At 44.8% G+C, this 23,230-nt stretch overlaps 1 protein-coding gene across 1 annotated transcript in view; it reads right to left on the bottom strand.

Moving 5' to 3' along the window:
* Nucleotides 1-1,556: 1,556 nt before the first annotated feature.
* dnah9 (dynein, axonemal, heavy chain 9) overlaps nt 1,557-23,230 on the bottom strand; it is a 143,485-nt gene continuing 121,811 nt past the window's right edge. The window contains exons 69-76 of the mRNA XM_071409795.1: nt 19,509-19,736; nt 17,643-17,834; nt 17,198-17,389; nt 15,104-15,274; nt 13,240-13,422; nt 11,561-11,814; nt 11,106-11,241; nt 1,557-2,239 (exon numbers count right to left, since the gene is read on the bottom strand). Of these exons, the coding sequence (XP_071265896.1) occupies nt 2,012-2,239; nt 11,106-11,241; nt 11,561-11,814; nt 13,240-13,422; nt 15,104-15,274; nt 17,198-17,389; nt 17,643-17,834; nt 19,509-19,736 (1,584 nt within the window). The 3' untranslated portion in view covers nt 1,557-2,011. The remainder of the gene's footprint in view (nt 2,240-11,105; nt 11,242-11,560; nt 11,815-13,239; nt 13,423-15,103; nt 15,275-17,197; nt 17,390-17,642; nt 17,835-19,508; nt 19,737-23,230) is intronic.

Raw genomic sequence — 23,230 nt, 5'->3', positions numbered from 1 at the left:
ATAAATGTAGACTTCGCAGGTCCATTCGAAGACAGAATGTTTCTCGTGGTTGTGGATACTGATAGGTGGTGGCCAGAGGTTGCCATCATGAGGTCTACTAGTGCTGAGAAGACCATCGAGAAGCTTGGAGAAGTGTTTAGTAGGTTCGGCTTGCCACTCCAACTTGTTACCAACAACGGACCGCAGCTGTCCCAAGAATTGGCCACGTTCCTACAGGTGAAAGGCGTATAGCACATCAGATCCACCCATCACATCCATCAACCAACGGGCTGGCGGAGAGGTTTAATTCGTACAGACCATGAAACACTGCACCAAACGCTTGAACAGCTTCCTGCTATCCTACAGGAACACACCTCACGCAACAACCAAGGGTTCGTCTGTATAGCTACTCATGAAGAGAGAGCAACGCACAAGCTTCAACCTACTCAGACTGGTCCTGTGTCCTACACTGTCCAGACTGCAGAGGATGTCATCTGGAAAAGGCACATAGATCGGTTACTGCTGAGTAAAGCTACATTGACAGAAACACCAGTCGTGAGTGGTCCAGAACTGTTACACTCTGTTGTCACCTGGGGGCTGACAGTCAACTTTTCAGGACTGTTGTTCATAATGGTTACAATTTAAGTCGGCGGGGAGAAGGTGTGGTGTATTGGGGGGTGTGCCGCAAAGCATCATGGGTGTTGTATGTGTTCTAGACCTAGCACGTTCCAGATAAATGGTTGAACTGATTCCTGTCTCCTGTCTCATCATTATTGCATTTTTATAAAGGCGTGGTTATGAAACCCACGAGACATAACAGTATTGTTTGAAGGCAGGTAAGTGCTAACTTTCCCTTTGGCCCAAAGAGCTCATTCTACTTTACGTCACACATCAGTGTGTGTACAGTACTGCATTCCCTAATAGAAAGAGTCAACAAAAACGCAGCGCTTCAAAAGCACTTTGAATTATTTCTTCAAAGCTTATAAGAGGGTAATAATTTCTCCTGAGTCCCATGCATCATCTGTACTGTGTATACCGGTATGCGCCACATAGGCAAAGGCACAATCTATTTTCATAACACTACCTGAAGGTGTAATTTGCAAGTTCTACATAGATTGCCTCCCATTGCATTATTGCTTTCTTCATTTTCCTCCCTCTTTCCATCCCTCCTCCTCATCTCTCTCCGTCTCATGGCGCTTTGTTAAGGCCCTCCAATAACTGGATAAAGGAGACACCAGGGAGACGGAGCTGATGAGAGAGAAAGAGAGAGAAATAGAGATAGCTGAGGCATCACAACTTATACACCACCACGATAAAATGAATCCCTCCTCATGATCCTTTTATGGTGTCCGTGCGTGTGTATGTGTGCAGTCTGCACATGTCTGGGTACAATGGACGGGTATACAGTATATGTGAGACTGCAGAATGAGCTGTAGAGTTGGGAAGGTTATTTAGGAAGGAGGTGGGTGGTGGAGAAGACTGCTTTGAAAAAGTTAGAGAGAATGACTGTAGATTAGAGAAAATGGAGGGAAAAGAGGAGCAAAGCAGCGAACACAAAACACCTGACTGCACTCTTGGATGGTTCAGTATAAAAGTCTTTATTCTACAAAATTGGTGTTTAAAAAAGAAGAAACGACTATTTGAGATCTCCAGAGTAGATTATTTTTGATTATACTGATTTAAGTATTACAGGACAACCCTATCTATTTGGTGTTGGGTTTCTCTTCTCTTCAAGACAGAATAAATCTTTCTTTTGACCCTTCTCACTTCGTTCCTCATTTCGACAGGAACATTTCCTCCTTTCGACAAGTGAGATCAATCTAGAACTCAACTAGTAACAACTATTAAAAGACTGTCTGATAAGTGTGCTGTACAGTTAGCTAGGTTCATGTTTATGTGCAAAGAAAAAGGTCAATCAAATCGACCCCATTCTGAAGCTGGCTGGCAAGATTATGTCTGATGAAGGTCTCTGACTGAAACGTCACAGTATGTTTAGAACTTTGGATCTACAAAAACAAGATAAAACTTGCATTTAGATCTGCAGTAGCAGGGCCACCCCAGCTAGGGTCCACTTGGAAGGGTTCTCTTTGGTCTTGAGGTTGAAGGTCCATACATAGGTGGGTCCTCTCTGTCTGGTCTTGTAGACAGGACACTGGTAGACGTTACGCACCTCCTGCTTGTCCACAGGGATGGCTCTGATGAAGATGACGGGCATGGTGGGGGTCAGTTCCTTCAGACGGGCATCCACCATCATACCAGCCTGATGGGAGAGGGAGAGAGGACAATGACATGGTCTTTGAGAAAAAAGTATCTCATATGTACACTTTTCTTCAGTGTAGGTGGCCTTAGGACAAACAGGAATATTGTGAAAATTAAGTATTACCATATAACTAAAGCAATTTTATTTCCTGAAGGTTGTATTTGGTAGAACTGAATTAAATCCTTCTTAAACAATACAGCAAATGTAATTAAATTAATCTGACTGAGTTGGCAGAAGGACACTTTAGGGGCTCAATATTTGGGGTACCCTTGAACAGTGTGTGAAAGTCACTATAAGTCTGAAGTTATCCTGTCTTCTCCTGCCTTTCAGAGCAGACTTTCCAAACACGCTCAAACAGGAAACAGAGCGGTCCATCTCACTAATTAATCCTCTCTCCACTTAGTGTCCAGGAGACAGAAGTTCCACCACGAAGCTAGCTGACTCCAGGAAACAAATGTAAATCCTAATGACTTTGGAGGAGAAGCTTGGAGGACGAAGAGACAAAGCCACTTTATGACATCCGTCTGAATTACAGCCCTAATTGCATCAGCAGTCGGTACATTCTTTTTGTGTTGACTTTTACACATTGATAGCTTTATGTGTATTTAGGTAAATAGGAATAATGAGGGTCGTTAAAGACGCTGTCCCATCTCATTGAAATTCATGACAAATGATCATTTCTATCTTCTTGAAGGTGTATGGGGTTGATATAAATGTAAAAAGATAACAGCAACCGTCACCATTAGGAGAGAATAGATATTTATTTGTTGCAAAGACAAAACTGGCTATAGTGTATCTTATTAATAAGCTACTGTACTTCCACAGATCTAAGTGAATCTGAACAACCCTTTAACTGGAACAGAATATGGACAAATATGACCGTGGCATTCTTAGCAATCTACACACAATACCCCATAATGACAAAGCAAAAAACAGGTTTTTAAAAATGTTTGCAAATGTATTAAAAATAAAAAACAGAAATACCTTATTTACATAAGTATTCAGACTCTTTGCTATGAGACTCGAAATTGAGCTCAGGTGCATGACTGTAAAGCCCAACACATACATATAAACAATCTATAAAGCCCAACACTTAAACTACATGGCCAAAAGTATGTGGATACCTGCCCGTCGTACACCTCATTCCAAAATCATGGACATTAATGTGGAGTTTGTCCCCCATTTGCTGCTATAACAGCCTCCACTCTTCTGGGAAGGCTTTCCACTAGATGTTGGAACATTGCTGCGGGGACTTGCTTCCATTCAGCCACTAGAGCATTAGTGAGGTCGGGCACTGATGTTGACCAATTAGGCCTGGCTCGCAGTCGGCGTTCCAATTCATCCCAAAGGTATTTGATGTTGTTGAGGTCAGGGCTCTGTGAAGGCCAGTCAAGTTATGTGATATCTTAACCGCCATCGATAGGAAACAATACTGTGCAGCCGTATTCATTGACCTGGCCAAGGCTTTTGACTCTGTCAATCACCACATCCTCATCGGCAGACTCGACAGCCTTGGTTTCTCTAATGATTGCCTCGCCTGGTTCACCAACTACTTGTCTGATCGAGTTCAGTGTGTCAAATCGGAGGGTCTGTTGTCCGGGCCTCTGGCAGTCTCCATGGGGGTGCCACAGGGTTCAATTCTTGGACCGACTCTCTTCTCTGTATACATCAATGATGTCGCTCTTGCTGCTGGTGATTCTCTGATCCACCTCTACGCAGACGACACTATTCTGTATACTTCTGGCCCTTCTTTTGACACTGTGTTAACAACCCTCCAGGCGAGCTTCAATGCCATACAACTCTCCTTCCGTGGCCTCCAATTGCTCTTAAATACAAGTAAAACTAAATGCATGCTCTTCAACCGATCGCTGCCTGCACCTGCCCGCCTGTCCAACATCACTACTCTGGACGGCTCTGACCTAGAATATGTGGACAACTACAAATACCTAGGTGTCTGGTTAGACTGTAAACTCTCCTTCCAGACTCACATCAAACATCTCCAATCCAAAGTTAAATCTAGAATTGGCTTCCTATTCCGCAACAAAGCATCCTTCACTCATGCTGCCAAACATACCCTTGTAAAACTGACCATCCTACCAATCCTCGACTTCGGTGATGTCATTTACAAAATAGCCTCCAAAACCCTACTCAATAAATTGGATGCAGTCTATCACAGTGCCATCCGTTTTGTCACCAAAGCCCCATATACTACCCACCACTGCGACCTGTACACTCTCGTTGGCTGGCCCTCGCTTCATACTCGTCGCCAAACCCACTGGTTCCAGGTCATCTACAAGACCCTGCTAGGTAAAGTCCCCCCTTATCTCAGCTCGCTGGTCACCATAGCAACACCTACCTGTAGCACGCGCTCCAGCAGGTTTATCTCTCTGGTCACCCCCAAAACCAATTCTTCCTTTGGCCGCCTCTCCTTCCAGTTCTCTGCTGCCAATGACTGGAACGAACTACAAAAATCTCTGAAACTGGAAACACTTATCTCCCTCACTAGCTTTAAGCACCAGCTGTCAGAGCAGCTCATAGATTACTGCACCTGTACATAGCCCATCTATAATTTTAGCCCAAACAACTACCTCTTTACCTACTGTATTTATTTATTTATTTTGCTCCTTTGCACCCCATTATTTCTGTCTCTACTTTGCGCTTTCTTCCACTGCAAACCAACCATTCCAGTGTTTTAAGTTTTATTTTACTTGCTGTGTTGTATTTACTTCGCCACCATGGCCTTTTTATATTTTTATTTATTTATACATATATTTGTTTGCCTTCACCTCCCTTATCTCACCTCACTTGCTCACATTGTATATAGACTTATTTTTTTTCACTGTATCATTGACTATATGTTTGTTTTACTCCATGTGTAACTATGTGTTGTTGTATGTGTCGAACTGCTTTGCTTTATCTTGGCCAGGTCGCAATTGTAAATGAGAACGTGTTCTCAATTTGCCTACCTGGTTAAATAAAGGTTAAATAAATAAATAAAATAAAAAATAAATAAAATAAAAGTTCTTCCACACCAATCCCCCACAAAAATGTATGTATGGAACTCGCTTTGTACACAGAGCATTGTCCTGCTGAAACAGGAAAGGGCCTTCCCCAAACTGTTGACACAAAGTTGGAAGCACAGAATCGTCTAGAATGTCATTGTATGCTGTATGGTTAAGATTTCCCTTCACTGGAACTAAGGGGCCCGAACCATGAAAAACAGCCCAGACCATTATTCCTCACGATTCATCACTCCAGAGAACGCGTTTCTACTGCTCCAGGGTCCAATGGCGGCGAGCTTTATACCCCTCCAGTCGACGCTTGGCATTGCGCATGGGGATCTTAGGCTTGTGTGTGGCTGCTCGGCCATGGAAACCCATTTCATGAAGCTCCGGGCGAGCAGTTCTTGTGCTAACATTGCTTCCAGAGGCAGTTTGGGACTCGGTAGTGGGTGTTGCAACCAAGGACAGACAATTTTTACAAGCTATGCGCTTCAGCACTCCCGTTCTGTGAGCTTGTGTGGCCTACTACTTAGCGGTTGAGCCGCTGTTGCTCCTAGACGTTTCCACTTCACAATAAGAGCACTTACAGTTGACCGGGGCAGCTCTAGGGCAAACATTTTACAAACTGACTTGTTGGAAAGGTGGCGTCCTATGACGGTGCCACGTTAAAAGTGACTGAGCTCTTCACTACGGGCCATAGTACTGCCAATGTTTGTCTATGGAGATTGCATGGCAGTGTGCTTAATTGTATACACTGGTCAGCAATGGGTGTGGCTGAAATAGCTGAATACACTCATTTGAAGGGGTGTCCACATACTTTTGGCCATGTGGTGTACATACAAACAAAATATATAAACCTATTTTCCAGTGTTGTAGTAATACGGTCTCGAGACCACATATTGAGTGTCTCGGTCTTGTCTCGGTGTCGAATACATTTGTACCAGGTCTTGACTCGATCTCGGACAGTGAGGACTCATCATTTCTTCCCGAGACCAGCGGAGTAAAAAACTAATTATCAGCTTCCATTTAGTCAGCCCTAAAACCGCTTCGCCAGGCCAAATATATACACTCCTTTCTTCAAACATTAATACAGTATCTTAACAGCCTTTATGTCTATTATAGACATGTTTGTATAGTGGTGTACCTATAGGCCTTCAGTGTGTGAGAGGTTAGTACAGTGGTGTACCTATAGGCCTTCAGTGTGTGACAGGTTAGTACAGTGGTGTACCTATAGGCCCTCAGTGTGTACCAGGTTCATGGTTCTGAAAGGACAGCAACCGTAATACCAGTGTACTCATGTAGGAGTGCACTTTTTGTAAAAAACCAAGGGCCAGTGGTGTAGTGGAGGCTATTCGTAGGTATAAACAGTATACAGACTTTTATTCAGCGGGCATTGCGTATACTCACTTCTTAATCCCTACTGATGCGTATCAAAGTAGTGTAGTGGAGGTATACTACTTATCAATTACGTACTACAATAGAGAAATCATACCTACACAATCAGTAGCTTACACAAACGCAAAGCACGTGAAATATATTCACATGCGCGCCGCACACACAGCCTAGTTTCAGAGGAATATCATCCGCAGGCAGCAAGAGTGTGCAGCTCTCAACTGGTTTTGGCATGGAGCAGCTCACAGAAGAATGACATCGGTAGCCGGTAGGGTAGGAAAGACGTTTCAACTTATGATATCTACCAGTAAATGCTAACTAAGACAACAATGGGTATGCAAAAAAGTTGAAAAAGTCTAAACTGAAAAGGTTTAGTCTGAAGTGTTGTTTAGTAGGCTATATGTGATGTGCAATTGTCATCATGCCCTGTTTGCATCAGGGGCGTAGACATGGATGGGCCTGGGAGGACAGAGGCCCACCCACTGATGGGCCCTGACATCCAATCAGATTGATGTGGTTTAAGCATTGTTGTGGACTTAAATACATTGGTCTATAAAAAAAAAAGTGATTGAGAGTGAATATCTGAAAAATTGGTAGGAAAATTCATTTTAAAAAACAGGAAAACATGGGACTTTTCACCCAGGGTGCCTTTCCTTCGCCTGGCGGGCCATTTGGGAACTTTTTGGTAAAATATGAGTATACCCCCTTCTCCAGGAACCACTATACCACTGCATAGGGCCAATGGAAAGACAGCATTCACACACAGCATGATGTTAAAGAATAAGCAGTCCATTCACCTGGACATAATAAGCCAGTAGGTCCCAATCATAAGAATACAAAAACACAACCATTAATCATTTCCCAATCAAAATGTACAACTATTACTTCCCATTGCAAAAAAAAGACATTTCACGTTTGGCACACAAAGTATCCAGTCACCTAAAGTTTAAAGTGGAACTGACAGCGTTAACTACTTTTCAGATATGAAACAAACAGACAATCATAATATCAGTCAAAAATATCTAATTCACAGTTTATGCTACAACATCAACTCCATGAGAGGTTTTAAAAATAGGTTATATTGGACTCAACGTTCCACGACGTACACTAAGGCATTGTTGGCAGAATAGATGGATGCAGTTCAATGCATGATTCATATAATTCCCCAATACATTTCATGGTAGTCCAAAAAATATTTGCTATCAGGTTGTAAATCACAGCTGGCCTGGTACATTGTTTGCTGCCTCCATTTGGGATTCACTGTTTCAGTTTCAATGACTCAATATTCTGGACAAAAATTGACGAATGTAACTAAGGCTGGGAATGTCAATACAATCAAACTAGCAAGGGCAATGATCACAAGTCAGTCATAACGTGGCTAATAGGCTAGCGTACCTATTTATGTAGCAAGCTAAAAACACGGAGCCTAACATTAGCTAGATTGTTAGGAGGATGGCATGTCATGCCATTGAAGGATTGGGTGAGTGAATACATTTTTCCTCTCATATCGTTTTCGGTAGCTATACACGGCTAGAGATACAGGTGTCATTTGGTTAGCTAGCAATAACTTTATCGACAGTTATCCAGTTAGCATATTTCTTGAGTTCGCAAATTCACTCTGGCTATCTACTCCGATTTCAGAGCACTCTCATATGAGTGTGCCAGAGTGCAGAACAACTGATGAATTTAGGAACACGCAACACCTGCTGAATATGACCGGTATTTTAGCTCGTCTTGCTCTGTCTAGAATTAGTAGTTGATCTTGCTGTTAATTATGTGCATGACTGAGGGAGAGAGAGCCTACTTTTTCATGGTTGTTTGACCAAATGTAAGAGGACCCCCAAGGTGTTTACATATTTGCAGAAATCTATTCCGGTGTATTTTGTTAGTTTTGGCGAATGAGTTATAATTATCTAAAGTCGTGCTGTTGCAACTGCCTGTAAACACACAGTCCAGTTCAAAGTGAATGATGGCAGGGCGGTGTGGCAAATGGCTTGTTTGCATAAAGGCTTACTGTAGCTCTGATTGGCTATAGTGCATGTCCTGGACAAGACAGCTGTTTCTATTCGGTTTTATTTACTGCAGTGTCTATTATTGTCCAAACACAAGGCTGCTTTCCCACTCTATTTTGCTATCAAATTTTCACAAATGCCTTAGTATACGTAATTCCCAAATATTCTAATAATTTGTGAAAATGACCATATCTCAGTAGTCACTTGATTACCCCCCGGGAGTGTATATGAACAGATTTGAATAAGATTTCATGTTGCTGAAATGCTGTCAGTTCCACTTTAAATGCAACAATTTTTCACACACAACTTATTTTCAAAGAGATGAATGGCAGATGCCTTTATCTAGCTTCTGATAGCCTAACCAATGGCTGACTGAGCTAGATAGATTTATCTAGGGTATAAATTGCGGATTGGGGCTTAGGGGATAAGTGGCGGGGTGCGGGTTGGGGCTTAGGGGATAAGTGGCGGGGTGCGGGTTGGGGCTTAGGGGATAAGTGGCGGATTGGGGCTTAGGGGATAGGTGGCGGGGTGCGGGTTGGGGCTTAGGGGATAAGTGGCGGGTTGGGGCTTAGGGGATAAGTGGCGGGGTGAGAGTTGGGGCTTAGGGGATAAGTGGCGGATTGGGGCTTAGGGGATAAGTGGCGGATTGGGGCTTAGGGGATAAGTGGCAGGGTGCGAGTTGGGGCTTAGGGGATAAGTGGCGGGGTGCGGGTTGGGGCTTAGGGGATGAGTGGCGGGTTGGGGCTTAGGGGATAAGTGGAGGGTTGGGGCTTAGGGGATAAGTGGCGGGGTGAGAGTTGGGGCTTAGGGGATAAGTGGCGGATTGGGGCTTAGGGGATAAGTGGCAGGGTGCGAGTTGGGGCTTAGTGGATAAGTGGCGGGGTGTGGGTTGGGGCTTAGGGGATAAGTGGCGGGTTGGGGCTTGGGGGATAAGTGGAGGGTTGGGGCTTAGGGGATAAGTGGCGGGGTGAGAGTTGGGGCTTAGGGGATAAGTGGTGGGGTGCGGGTGGGGGCTTAGGGGATAAGTGGCGGGGTGCGGGTGGGGGCTTAGGGGGTAAGTGGCGGGGTGCGAGTGGGGGCTTAGGGGATAAGTGGCAGGGTGGGGGCTTAGGGGATAAGTGGCGGGTGCGGGCTTAGGGGATAAGTGGCAGGGTGCGGGTGGGGGCTTAGGGGATAAGTGGCAGGGTGGGGGCTTAGGGGATAAGTGGCAGGGTGCGGGTGGGGGCTTAGGGGATAAGTGGCAGGGTGGGGGCTTAGGGGATAAGTGGCAGGGTGGGGGCTTAGGGGATAAGTGGTGGGGTGGGGGCTTAGGGGATAAGTGGCGGGGTGGGGGCTTAGGGGATAAGTGGCGGGGGGCAGGTGGGGGCTTAGGGGATAAGTGGTGGAGACAGACAACCAACAGCATAAACATAAACACACACCCTTCCCATCCCCCCACTATCATCTTTAGATCTTTATTATATACACATAGAGAGTGCTACTGTGTATTCCCCCATCTTTGATGTCCGCATCCCCTGAATAAGTAGCTTGGCTCATTCATATAGATGAGCTGGTTTATCATAAATCTTTGACTTGTACAGCTGCAGCGCCAGAGCCGGGCTCCAGATGGAGGGATGCTGCTCACACTCCCGTTCACACTCCGTTACACCCTGACACAGTGCTGGCCCAGGGCTGAGAGGAGGAGTGGAGATGAGAGGAGCCAATATGAGTGCAAGACAGAAGTTAGGAAGAGAGAGGAGGGGAGCGGAGCGGAGCGGGGGAGAGGACACTTTTTCATGCTTTTCTGACTGTCTCCATCGTTGCCTTCCTCCCTCCCAGACTGCCCACCTGTCTCCCTCGCTACTCGTCTCTCAGTCTGACTCTCTGCCTATACCCCTGTCTGTCTGTCTGTCTCCAGCTTTTAATAAAGAGAGAACACAGCAGTGCCACTCATAAGGATGATTAAAGTGTGCCAGTGCATACTCGACACATTCCCTAATTAACAGGTCTACTGGGACCCTGCAGGAGAGCTGGATATGCATCCAGCTCTCCTGCAGAGCTGGATGCATATATATGCAGCTCTCCTGCATATATATAATTTAAAGAAAGCCTGACTGGCACACTCACGCACGCAGTATTCCATACTACAGTAGTAACTGAAGTAACCTTGAGATAAACTTTAATTAAACAAATAACTACTTTACCCTACCATCTCTAACCATGTATGAACTGTAAAGCCTCTTCACACATGCAGTGTAGGGGGGACACCTATATACACACACAACACGACTATGTCACGCTTAAGTCACTGATATGTCAGCCACATGACTCCTCTATGAGGTGACATCCCCACCTGTGTGTCCCAGCAAGCTCCCTCCACGTACAGTCCATGTACGTAGGCCCCCTCTGACATACACAACTCTCACTAGCTATGTCACCTTTGTGTCATCTATATGTCACCTATATAACCCCTCTCTGTACCTGAGTGTCCCAGCGTGCTCCCTCCATGTACAGTCCGTGTACGTAGGCCCCCTCCCTGGGAGGAGTGCTGAAGTCCTCTCTGTTCTTTTTGGTGACGTCACACTGCAGACACATCCGGTCCAGAGGCCACTCATTCCTGACAGGAGGAATCATGGGAACATCATGGAATGTTGTATCACAATCACCTGGTGATAAGTAGTATCGTGATAACAGCTTTTATCGTGATAATTGACAGTGGGAATTCTAGGTACAAGGTGAATTCTATTCTCACAGAAAAATGAGAAAAACTGAAATGAGAAAAACTGTACTTCTCACATTATTTTAAAGCGAATAACAATTTTGTTTCCATTATCTGATAATATTTGTGATCGTGCCGAGCCTGCGTTAGCACAAGTATCATTGAATCCACTTTTTCAAGCTATATTTCTGTAATATCGATTATCATGCCAACCTACCTGCGAGCCATAGCCTGCATGATGGCTGTGAGAAAGGACTGAGGGTTGAAGAAGCCGGCCAGCCAGACGGCTGAGGGCAGGATGAAGTCAGTGGCCCAGGCCTCCAGCTCCTTGATCCTCCCCAGCAGGTCAGTGAACCACAGGGCTAGGCCACACATAGACGGGTAGGCCCGTCTGGTCCACGACTCTGGGACCAGGTCCAGGAAGATGGCCGTCTGGAGACTCTCCATGTCACTGGTCATAGTCAGCTCTCCCTGAGAGGAAGGAACCAATCAGAAAAAGCGATGGGAATGAGATTCAGAGAACGTTTATTGGCAGTCAATTATGGAATAAGTTTGTGTCAAATGTTTTATTAGTAAGGTACATTTTTTATTCAAATAACTTTAATTAATAATGTAATTTTTCCTGTGGATTTCTGCAAGAACACTGAGGAGAAATCTCACAGTTATTGGAGTTGTCTTTTTCACACTAAAATTGAAATCCTGTGTGTCATTGAGCAATACCACCCTGTAACCACTAGCAACAGCAACCCATAGCTGATGAAGCATGCATAAACAAAAGCAGTCACTCACTTTCTATCCAAAGAGAAAACAGAAGAACTATATGGAGGGAGACTAACAAGTTAAATGGCTATGCCAAACAGTGTGTCCTTCACCGAATGATACCGTAGCTAGCTGATGAATGTATTCATGTCTCGCCGTCATAACCCTCTTTTACTGAGGCGATAAAGAGTTCCCAGATGTATCTCATCTACTGCAGAGCGTTAACCCTGAACCAGTCACCCTTTTAACTCTTCCCCCAAATCACTCAGATCCCTCAACAAGTCAGGACACACCCCCCCACCCCCAAATGCTTCCAGCCAAGGTTGAGATTCTGATCGTTCCAATATATTTGCACAGTAAAGTCGAAATATGAGTACATTTGACTGGTAAAATAAAGTACATGGCTTTTAACTCACTGAGGCGATTTACCGGAGGCAATGTGTTGAGGCATCGAAGCTCATAACTCCTTAGAAAAGGCACTCACACGCACATAGCCACCTGCCTTAACCCTAAACCAGCCGTTGCTACGACAACACCGAGCTAATATACAGCTGGGATTCCAGAACAGGCCATGTCGTGAAATGTCATTTTACTTTTATGTATTTAAAAAAATATATTCTCTCCAGTGTTTAAGGTCATTGTTTCTCAAATCCTCACTATGACTCACACTTAAGACGAAACACATGCACACACACACGCACACGTGCACACGCACACACTAGGGGCCAGAGGGCTGACTCACCACTACTTAAGAAGACAGCCTGCGTTTCAGAGGAATACTGGTGACACAAAGTTATGCAGGAATAATAACAGAGCAGACCAGACCGCTACTGTATACAGGCTCAACCAACAGAGCGTGACTCATTACCCCAATGATAAAAAAAAAAAATGTCAACCCTAAAAGGGGAAGTTGACTCCAATGCCATTGTTTCTTTTTCTTAGAAGTGGTCTATGGGTTGGCAGTGCCCAGCCACCCACCACCGGTGGACACTGGCATTGTTTACCCCAAAACAAATAATTATCTGAACTTCAAAGCAAAGTTAACTCAAAGTAACTGTGGGGGAGTGAGTAGAAGAAGTAGACAAAGACTGTTTGTGATTGGCTGACCTTGATAGAATGATTGATTGATTGACTCACCTTGAGTCCAAGGTTGAGTTCGCGTAGGGATCGCCTTATCTCCTGGGTGAGTGTGTTCATCCTTTCACACTCCTGCAGCGCCACCACCTGGTAGGGTGTCCTCTCCTCAGCTTTCCCCAGCATCTCTACCATGTTAAACTCCTCTGGTAACTTCTCCATTATCTCCTCCAACACAGACCGTACCTGGGGTAAAGGTGTGTGTGTGTGGTGTGTGTGTGAAGAGACCGGGACAAAAGAGGGGGTAAATATTAACCTTGAATTTGGGGATGTATTATGAAGATGGTATTAATGACAGAATGATAGATTGTGTTCATTGTCAAGAATTTCTCAGTGCCAGTGTCACATTTTGTTACTGAAAAGTAGGGAATCAAAAAAAGATTACATCTGTCGAGTAAACATGATAAGAATTCCAAGCACTAATGACTCCTTGAGAAGAAAATTATGGAAGAAAAAAATGTATAAATATTCATGAGAATTATTTGCAACAACAGCAGCCGTTTGTCTTTAATAAAAGTCAAATCCCCAGAGAATCAATCCTCGTCTCATATTTCCGTTGGGTAAGTGATGAAAGCTTATGTCGGTGTTCACATTTTCCAGCACTAGAGATCAATCAACGGATTAAACATTGAACAAAGGATTGGAGGTCATCATAACTATGGATTCTCCGCTCAAATATTGAATCTGTCTCCTTCAGCTCCGCGGCAGCCTGCATATCAAACAGGAAGTGCTCAAGCGGGCTTCGTTCGCTAGCGTTGGCCGATGGTTGTCATCTGTTAAGACATAACTATCTCTGCTTCTCAGTAGTAAAGGTCAGCCGTCATAATACACCCAGGCACACACACACACACGCACGTACACGCACCCACATGTATGTGCACACACACACTTCTATATCATTAAAAGTCAGACGGCACTAAAGCGTGAGATAGTGTAGGGACACAAGGAGAAGTCACTGCTCTACATCTATCAAACGCCCATTAAAACAGGAAGCTAGCTTGCATATTAGAAAGGTGAGGTCATAATGTATTAGAATTTATAAACTGGGTGGTTCGAGCCCTGAATGCTGATTGGCTGACAGCCGTGGTATATCAGACCGTATACCACGGGTATGACAAAATTTAATTTTACTGCTCTAATTACGTTGGTAACCAGTTTATAATAGCAATAAGGCAGCTCAGGGTTTGTGGTAAATGGCCAACATACCACGGCTAAGGGCTGTGTCCAGGCACTCTGCTTTGCGTCGTGCCATATACCACACCCCCTCTGGCCTTATTGCTTAAGTATAACACTTTTCTGAGTGCTTTAGATTGTAAGGGGGGATTGAGCTCATTCACTATAAACATATTTGTTTCAGATATTGGACTAGTTTGTCTGAGGTAACACACGGGAGTGTATTTAAGGTAAGGCATATGGGGATTGGGAACAAGGGAATAAGATTGTCCAAACATTGGGAGAGTGTAGTTAAGGTGACCCATATAGGTTGTCAGGGGGTAGAGGTGACGTGTGCTGTATTATGTCACTCCTGTCAGTGCCAGATGGGTGTTATAGAGCTATGACCTGATGGAGCCTTGGACCAAAGACTACCTTGTTCTTACCTTACAATCAGTTTGGTTCAGGTTTGACACTTTGAAAATATGATTCACAGAACTTAGAATCTCAGAGGCAGCAATCGCTCTAACATTGGCCCAACTTTCTCTACACTCTATGGGCCGGTTTCTGGGCCACAGATGAAGCCTGGACTCCAAAATCATGCTCAATGGAGAACCTCAATGGGTATAGGCTGTTAGCCTGTGTCCAGGACACTGGTTTTTACCATATATGACTGTCGCATTGCTCCTCCTCCATACAGTTAGTCCATCCCTACCTTCTCATCTCTGGTGGTCCCACTGCCCTCCCCGGCCCCTCTGTCTCTGGGCTGCATCTCCAGCACGGTCCGGAACAACTTCTCAGACGTCTGCGTTAGGAAGCCGATCTCAGCGTTGGGGTGGAGGCCGTACAGGTAGGGAGACTCTGCAGGAAGTGTGTCATCTATGTACTGGAGGAAGAGGGAATTACACGTTAGAACACCAAATTAGTGGGAGTGTGCATTTCAATATTCTACAGTGAATTCCTCGTCCTTCATCTGCACTGATCTGAAGAAAAAAAACTGGTGAAGAAAATACGGTGGATGCCAGATATAGTATATACTTTGCCAAGCTCTGTTAAAGCAAAGGAAAGGATGAGACATGTTATAGTTCTAGAACACCAGTCATTGTGGTGGCAAAGGGCTACTCATTTCTCCTAAGTGGAGATTTTCAAATGTTTCCCATTTCACACCGATCCATATCCTCATTTGAATTCCATGCTGTCGCTGTCACTTGTCCACTCAAGCTTAACATTATTGTCATCTATGGCCCACCAGCTGCCCTTGGAGAGTTCCTTAAGAAGATCGATGCCGTGATAAGTTCACTTCCTGACGATGGTACTCTGAGATTTCAACCTCCCAACGCCTTCCTTTGATTCATTTCTTTCCACCTCTTTCTTTCCACTATTTTCCTCTTTGACTCCACACTTTCCCAGTCCCGTCCCACTCACAAGGCAGTCAATGTGCTTGACCTTATCTTCACCAGATGCTGTTTGTCTACGAATCTCACTGCTACCCATCCATGTCTCTTATCACTACTTCGTATTTGTTTTCTCTCCCTCTCTCCTCCAACCCCCCCCACTCAACCGGCTTATCCCAGTCAAAGCTCTTCTCTGTCCTGGTCCCCAAATGTTCTGAAAACGTCTCAAAAACTCTTTGAGAAGTATCTCAAATAATCCCATAGCTCCTTCCCTTTCCCCTCCTCCATCGCCAACTCCTCTCCTGTCCAGTATTTGGGCAGTACAGATGGATGAGGGAGTGGACATGTTCTAACAGACCCCCAGGGACCACCAGGCCTTTCCAGTTCCAGGCGCTCCAGCTAAGTCTCAGCCACTCAGCTCCCTCTATCTGTTTGCTGGCCAAGTGTAAAACGCTCCAGACCTCCATGCCAGGTGTCTCTGTCAGCCTAGACGTGCCCAGCGAACAACACCCGGGCTGGGGATAATTAAATACAACCTCTCCCTGGGGAGCTGGTGGGAGGAATGTGGACAGGCTGCAAGGGCTGGCAGACATTTTAGCAAGAGTGTTACTGATATAAATCTTGGCAGTTGTCTTCTTTTTTTTTTTTTAAAGAGGGCTGTGGTGAAGCAAAGTTCCTGCTGTCATAACAGAGAGGCAAACAGAACAGATTCCAGAGTTGGAGAGAAATATCAGCACGCTGAAAATGGGGAAAACAAGTAGATTTGAATTGACACAACAGACTTAGACCTTAGACTGTCAAGGTTGCTATCTATTAAATGATGGATGGTATTTTTTACTTCAGCAATTGACACAACAACCAAGTATACAATATAGTTATAGATAAGTTACAGATAAGTTTTTCCCCCTCACATTCTCAAGGTTGCTATTTAATAATTGACATTACTTACTTATGCGTCTGCCATGTCTGTAAGCTAGTAAGCTCCGCTAGCCAAGTATTGGCCATGGGCTCAACTAGCTAGCTATCATAACGCTACCCGTTAGAATATCCCTGAGCTGTCCTCCTCACTGATGGAAAACATGTCACTTGTGCGTACCACAAAATCTTGAGGGAAACTCTGACCCGACCGGGAAAATGAAAACCAATGAATACAGCGGTTCTCATGCAGGCTAGACGCGCAACATTGTTACTGTTGCACCACATTGGCTGACCACTACCAACTTATTGGAGCTTTTGAACATTGAAAAAATACAACAAGTGACATTATTGCAGCTTTAAGCCACGTGAGGTAGTGTAAGATCATTAGGTAACCTGATTGTATTTGTAGTCCTTTACTTAACTGGGAGCTATTGTAGTCCATGTTCCCAGGCAGGGAGAATCCGGTGGCCTGATGGTAGATGTGGTTCTTTACTGACCTGGTGGTAGGTGTTGTAGTCCATGTTCCCAGGCAAGGGGAAGCTGGGAGCCAGGTACAGCTCTCCCTCCATCATCTCAGGTTTGATGAACTCCTCCAGGTAGGTCCTACAGAGTCGTCTGTCCCAGTCATCAGTGATGTGACCTCCATACATGATCTCTCCAAACAGGTATCGCAGGTCATCATATGGCACCTGGGACGCAGAGAGAAAATGAGTTATAATGCACCTTAGAATCTTAAATGCTTTTCACACTACAGAACCGAATCGAGCTTAGCAAAACCAAGTTCTACTAAGTTTACGCATCCATCATAGTTGCCAAAGAAAATATCCACAATTTGGTTTGGGGTCGGCACAATAGTGTGAAAAGGGTATTACTGTCATGGAACATGGTTGTCTTTATTACTACTGTGGCACATAAGATACAGCATGTGTGTGGACTGGTTACTTTAGAGTTAGCCTCCAGGTAGTTGTAGAGTACATTGATGGAGATGGTGAGGTCTCCTGTGTTGAAGGGGTAAGATCTGTTCCAGCCCTGAGGTCCAAACTTCCTCCTTTCAGCCACCACCGCGTGGAAGTAGCACAGCGCAAACAGGATGCTCTTAAACTCATTCTCCCTGGCACACATTTCCAAAGTGTCCTAGAAGAAAACAAAGGCCCAGACAACTAAACAAACATTCAAAACTCTTCCTGACGAATGTTCACCGTTTCACTGTCTGCCTCAGAAAAGTACGGGTAGCATTTTTGAAGATTTTCAAATACAAAAGCGTTGTGTTGAAAGTAAGAAGCTGTGGCTGATTCTCTGTGCAGAAGTCCCCAGCAACATGGGGCTCCACGGTACAGAAAGAAGACAATGAATGGAAATAAACGGCAGGATGAGATTCTTTTTTAATTGTTACTGCTTGTCAGGTGATCTCGTCCCGTTGGCTCATCATACCCAGATAAGGGGAATGTAAGATGGCCTTAGGGGAGGGACGGTGAAATAAGAATGCCAATAACCTCTATGAAAACAGTGGGTTTAAATGCTCTTTTATATTCCTTCCTGCGTCAGGTTGAGTACTGTGGAGAAGGCCCTCTGGCTTTTCCCCTGTCGAGCCCAAGGGAGCTGACTCCTAGAACGTATGCACACGCACACACAAACGAGCACACACACGCCACAAACGCACACACGGAAAGTTAGTTAATATTCTGCACACAGTGCCTCTCTGGCTGCTCACAGCTGAGAGTGGAGCATTGCCTCCCTATCCATACACTGTTAGAGGACACACACACTTGATTACATTCTCTACCAGCAAAGAAGAAGCATAAACCAAGACCTGATAATACATCTATAATGACATGTCTTCCAGCCCTTTGAGAACTGTGTAACTACATCAAAAAATCCTAACCTTGTCATTCCAGAGGCCTGTTTCTTTAATGTCTCCTGTCCTCTGCTGGCCGTCACACACACAGCCAGGGGATGAGAATGGACACTAAAGCTTTTTGTATCTGCTGGTTGAAAAGGTCAGGAAGGAGGAAAGATACTGTCATCTCTCTGGCTTACTGTGGGTTACTAAGGGTTCTGGCTGTATAGAGACAAACCATTGATTAGCTTTCACCATGTACAGTACATGATTGGAATATTGTCCCGCCCTGCTCTCTACAGTACCTTAGGGGACCTCCTGGAGTGTGTGTGTGTGTGTGTGCGTGTGTGTGTGTGCGCGTGCTAGCTACCACACAAACATGCACTATCAGAGAGATAGGCATCAGCACTTTAAAATGGCATGTTGGATGGAAGCCAAGCATTGCATTATTGGTAAGGAGGCAGAACCCCAGCGGGTTATGGTAGGTTACAGATGGAGATGCATTGATAACTTGTTGATACATTTCTGGCTAACAGCTGCTTTACTGTAGATAGAAGTGCACTGATGAGGTAGAGGTGGAATTCTAACTAGCACAAATACATGCGCGCAAGCACATGAAGGCATACACACACATAATTATGTCATACTGTATTTCGATCACAGAAAGATGGCTTGTGGATAAACATCCTAACATCCCGTCCAAATCTGCCTCTTCCCCATAGAGAGCCATGTTTCTGCTACAGGGGACGACTGTGTCCTCCACGGGTCAGAGTCTACTCTAAGGTCACTGACAGAGGTAACACTCTCCATCTGGTAGCTGCTACTGCACACCAAACAGGCAACTTGATGACAACACCACAGAGAAAGTGGCACGTAAACATGGGACGTCTGGACTGCTTCTTTTACGGGCAAATGAAAATGAAGAGCGGGAGAGAGAGAAATCGTACATTGTGTGCCTATTTTTGTGTTACCTGGTTGAAGTTGTCCAGGGCCTTGTGCAGGTTGGCATTTATGCCAGTGGGTGGTTCATTGGTGATCTTGATGGAGTTCTCCAGGATGCCCTGTGGTATGATGTGGCCCTCTGGGGTCCCTGAAGGCTCAGCGCTGATGAAGACTCTGAAGTCCTGGTGACTGTTCTCTCCATGCTGCTCCAGATGCTTCTCTAGAGAACCCAGCCACCTCGCCACCAGGTGAATGTTCTATAGGGAGAAATATTACAGTAATATCAATAAATACAGGCAGCATGCCTCAAGCAAGGCCACATTTACCTACACAACATGTTTTGTTGCAGGTGTGACTGGGCATTTTTAGCTTTTTCTATTCCCTTCAGAATGTACATTTCCACCCTGTATAGGGATAACATTGCGATAGCACTACATAAACTTGTCTGAGATAAATGTTCCATTCCGTGTGTCCTAACTCCTAACCCTGAGAGAGGAAGTTCTCATGGTGATGAGGAGTTAGCCAAGCCCCTCACATCACCGCCCAGAGCGCTGCCCGCCCGCGTGTTACCCAAATCTAATTACACCACTAATAACTGCAGTCATTAATTCATAAGCCGCTTTGCCTTCTCTTCATCTCCTACGGCACTCTAAATTTAATCATCCCTCTGATTGTTCAAGTTAACCCTCTTTCCAAATGACAGGAGATCCTCTGGAGCAACATCACCGCAAATTGTAGATGACAAAATCAAAAAATAAAAGCGAAAGAGAACGACAAGAAGTTTCCTCGTGTGTTTAGTGAGAAGAATACATAGCCCGAAGCTGAGGGGGTAATATTCAGATAGATCCAAGTTAGGAGCCTATAAACTTACAGCATATTGAACGAGACACAAATTAAAACTTTAAATTGAAGTGCTTTTTCATTGCCTTGAAGAACAAGCTCTCCTGTTGGCGTCTAACTAACGAGTGTGTAATAAAGAGCCTAAACAGACAGACAGACAGACAGACTGAGGCCTCCCTTAGAGCCTGTCACCTTAATGAAACCACCTAGGCACAGAGAGAGGGAGAGAGAGAGGAGGGAGAAAAATACCTTCGAGATATTTTCTTTGTTCTCTGTTAAGCACCTCCATCCTCCAGTTCTTATAATGATGTTGTCACCATCGCCGACTAATTTTGGTTTTTGCTATGACATGATGTTAATAGTGAACATGGCCTGTGGCAACACCAAGGCCCATCCGGCTGTCTCTCCACGTCTTCCTCTGCTCACACACTCAGTCCTCACTCTCTCCACGTCTTCCTCTGCTCACACACTCAGTCCTCACTCTCTCCACGTCTTCCTCTGCTCACACACTCAGTCATGAAGGCCCTCTGCCCTAAGGGCATCTCCACAGCTGGCCTCTGACTATGTCTTTATAACAATGTCTCTGCAGCAGAGACTTGGGCAGAATGACAGAATAGACATTAAAGATAACCAAACAGACTGTAGAGTTTCAGAATATAGTTATTCTGCAGAAGAAACATCCACACTATATTCAGCACCGGAATAGTTTTGTAGATAACATAATAATCTCAAAGCGCTTCAAAGCACACACAAAAAAGACAAGGACTCTGTAGTAGATTGCTAGCTAGCTAGTCCTTCACTACTACCAAGATGAAGCACCCACTTGGATGTTGCTACGGCAGTCATGTGGCGCCAGAAAGCACACAACATTTCAATAATAATTAAAGAGCAGCCTTGTAATTTTGTCCTCACTACGATCCTCATCGCTGCACACCTCTTGCTTTCGGCTTCTGTCCATCATCAACCCCCGGACACTGGCTGGCATTTAAATCAAAACAGCTAGCAAGCTAACGTTATCTAGTTTTCCAAACAAACAAATTACTTGCCAACTTCAGTCTTAACTTTGTAGAGGATTCTGATTATATTAATTAGCTATATTCATTTTTACTTCTTAAAAAAAAAAAAGATTGTAGGTAAAGAAAAATCTATTAATTACAAAATATTTACATAATTTACAGGAGCTTTCTGCTTAGGCTGCTGCTAGGGTGCCAAGGCAAATATGATATGACAACAATGAAAGACTAATAAGAAGTATGGCTGAATGAAATGAGGATTTAAAATGGCATGTAGCCTATGGCAATAGGGTCCTTACAGTGACGACTCTGATTAATTCAACTCTCGTTCACATCATTCTCTCACTGAAAACTCACAAGAAGAAAAAGTGGTCTGCATTAAACTTTACAACACTACCCAAATACCCAAGCTATCATGCTCCTTACAGAGTGAAGTGAAGAGAGATGAAAAAGAGGGAGAGAAACTAACTTTTTCTCTAAAGCGTCTCGCCCTATTTCCTTTCCATCTATTTTGCTAGACTGTGAGCGTCCCTGTGCCTTTAGGACTAAGTGCCTGGAGGACCTGGGTATTTTAGGTCCACTCAATAGAATCCCACTGCTGGGGATATGGGCTCTTCAGCTCAAATATATTCCTAGGTCTGGGGGATATAGCCTATTCAGCTCCAATCTGCCAGATTGATTGCCTTTTCTCTTTTCTCCCTCTAGGTGGGTTTCTGCATCTCTCAAAGTGTCTTTGGGTGGTCCTGGTTGGGCTGTGAAGAGTGGGGATAGGACAGGGCCCGGTGTGCAGCGGTATAAGGATAATGCTCCCGTCACAAACATAGGAGAGAGAGGAGAACAGGGGCCAGAGTAATTTACCTGCAGTGAAGGAGAACCTGCCATTGACCCAGCTTTGCAGCCTGCTACTGATCTGATGCTGGGATGGAAGGACCAGTGGGAGATGAGAGGGAGGTAAAAGGTGTGTGTGTGTGTGTGTTTGTTGTGGGATCAAGGCCTGGATACGAGAGTGGGATGGAATGACTGAGGTTAGAAAGATGGGAGGAATGGGAGGCAGAAGAGGAGACATTTTGGAAAATGTGAGGCAGGGTGTGAAAAGAGGGGGAGACGGTGGGATGAGAAGAGGGATTGAAATAGAAAAGAGACCTCCCTCCATTCTTTCTCCCTCCTTTTATGAGGGTGGTCCAGACAGACACAGACAGACAGAGTGAGTGAGTGAGTGAGTGAGTGAGTGAGTGAGTGAGTGAGTGAGTGAGTGAGTGAGTGAGTGAGTGAGTGAGTGAGTGAGTGAGTGAGTGAGTGAGTGGGAGGTGAGGTTGGTTGCCACGGGGACAAGGCTTTTTTAAGTTGTATCGATCAGGAGTCTTATGCAAAGGTAATTCAATCGCTGCTTGTCTCTGTGATGCTGGCTGTGTGTGTGGCTGGGAGAGAGAGAGAGACACAGAGACAGAAGGAGAGATGGATTGAAAAAGAGATGCTGCTTGTGTCTGTGATGACTGGGTGGGAGAGCTGAAGAAAGAGAGGCGAAAGAAAGGGATAGCAAGACATTCTCTGCTTTACCAGCGCTGTGAATAAAGGAGACCCCCCCACACACACTCTCTCTCTCCAAGAGTTGTCTCTGTGCCCTGTGCCGGCGTTCATATCTGTCGATACTCCCCATTAGGATTCAACAAACGAGCTGGCTTAAAATGCAAACGCTGACTGGCCTTGCCCTCCAGATAAGAGAACACACACTGAGGAACCAGATACTGTACTGAATAATACCGGGCCTCTCTCTCTCTCCAGGAAATTATACTATTTCATATGCAGTTGAACCACAATGGAGAGCAAAAAGCCAACACTATGTGCAAAGCACAATGGATTAGAGAAACAATATGACCTTAAACACGGGAAAGAATACA

Source organism: Salvelinus alpinus, chromosome 7 (assembly GCF_045679555.1).
Source record: "Salvelinus alpinus chromosome 7, SLU_Salpinus.1, whole genome shotgun sequence".
Classification (NCBI taxonomy): Eukaryota; Metazoa; Chordata; class Actinopteri; order Salmoniformes; family Salmonidae; genus Salvelinus; species Salvelinus alpinus.
This window is presented reverse-complemented; position numbering and strand designations above follow the sequence as displayed.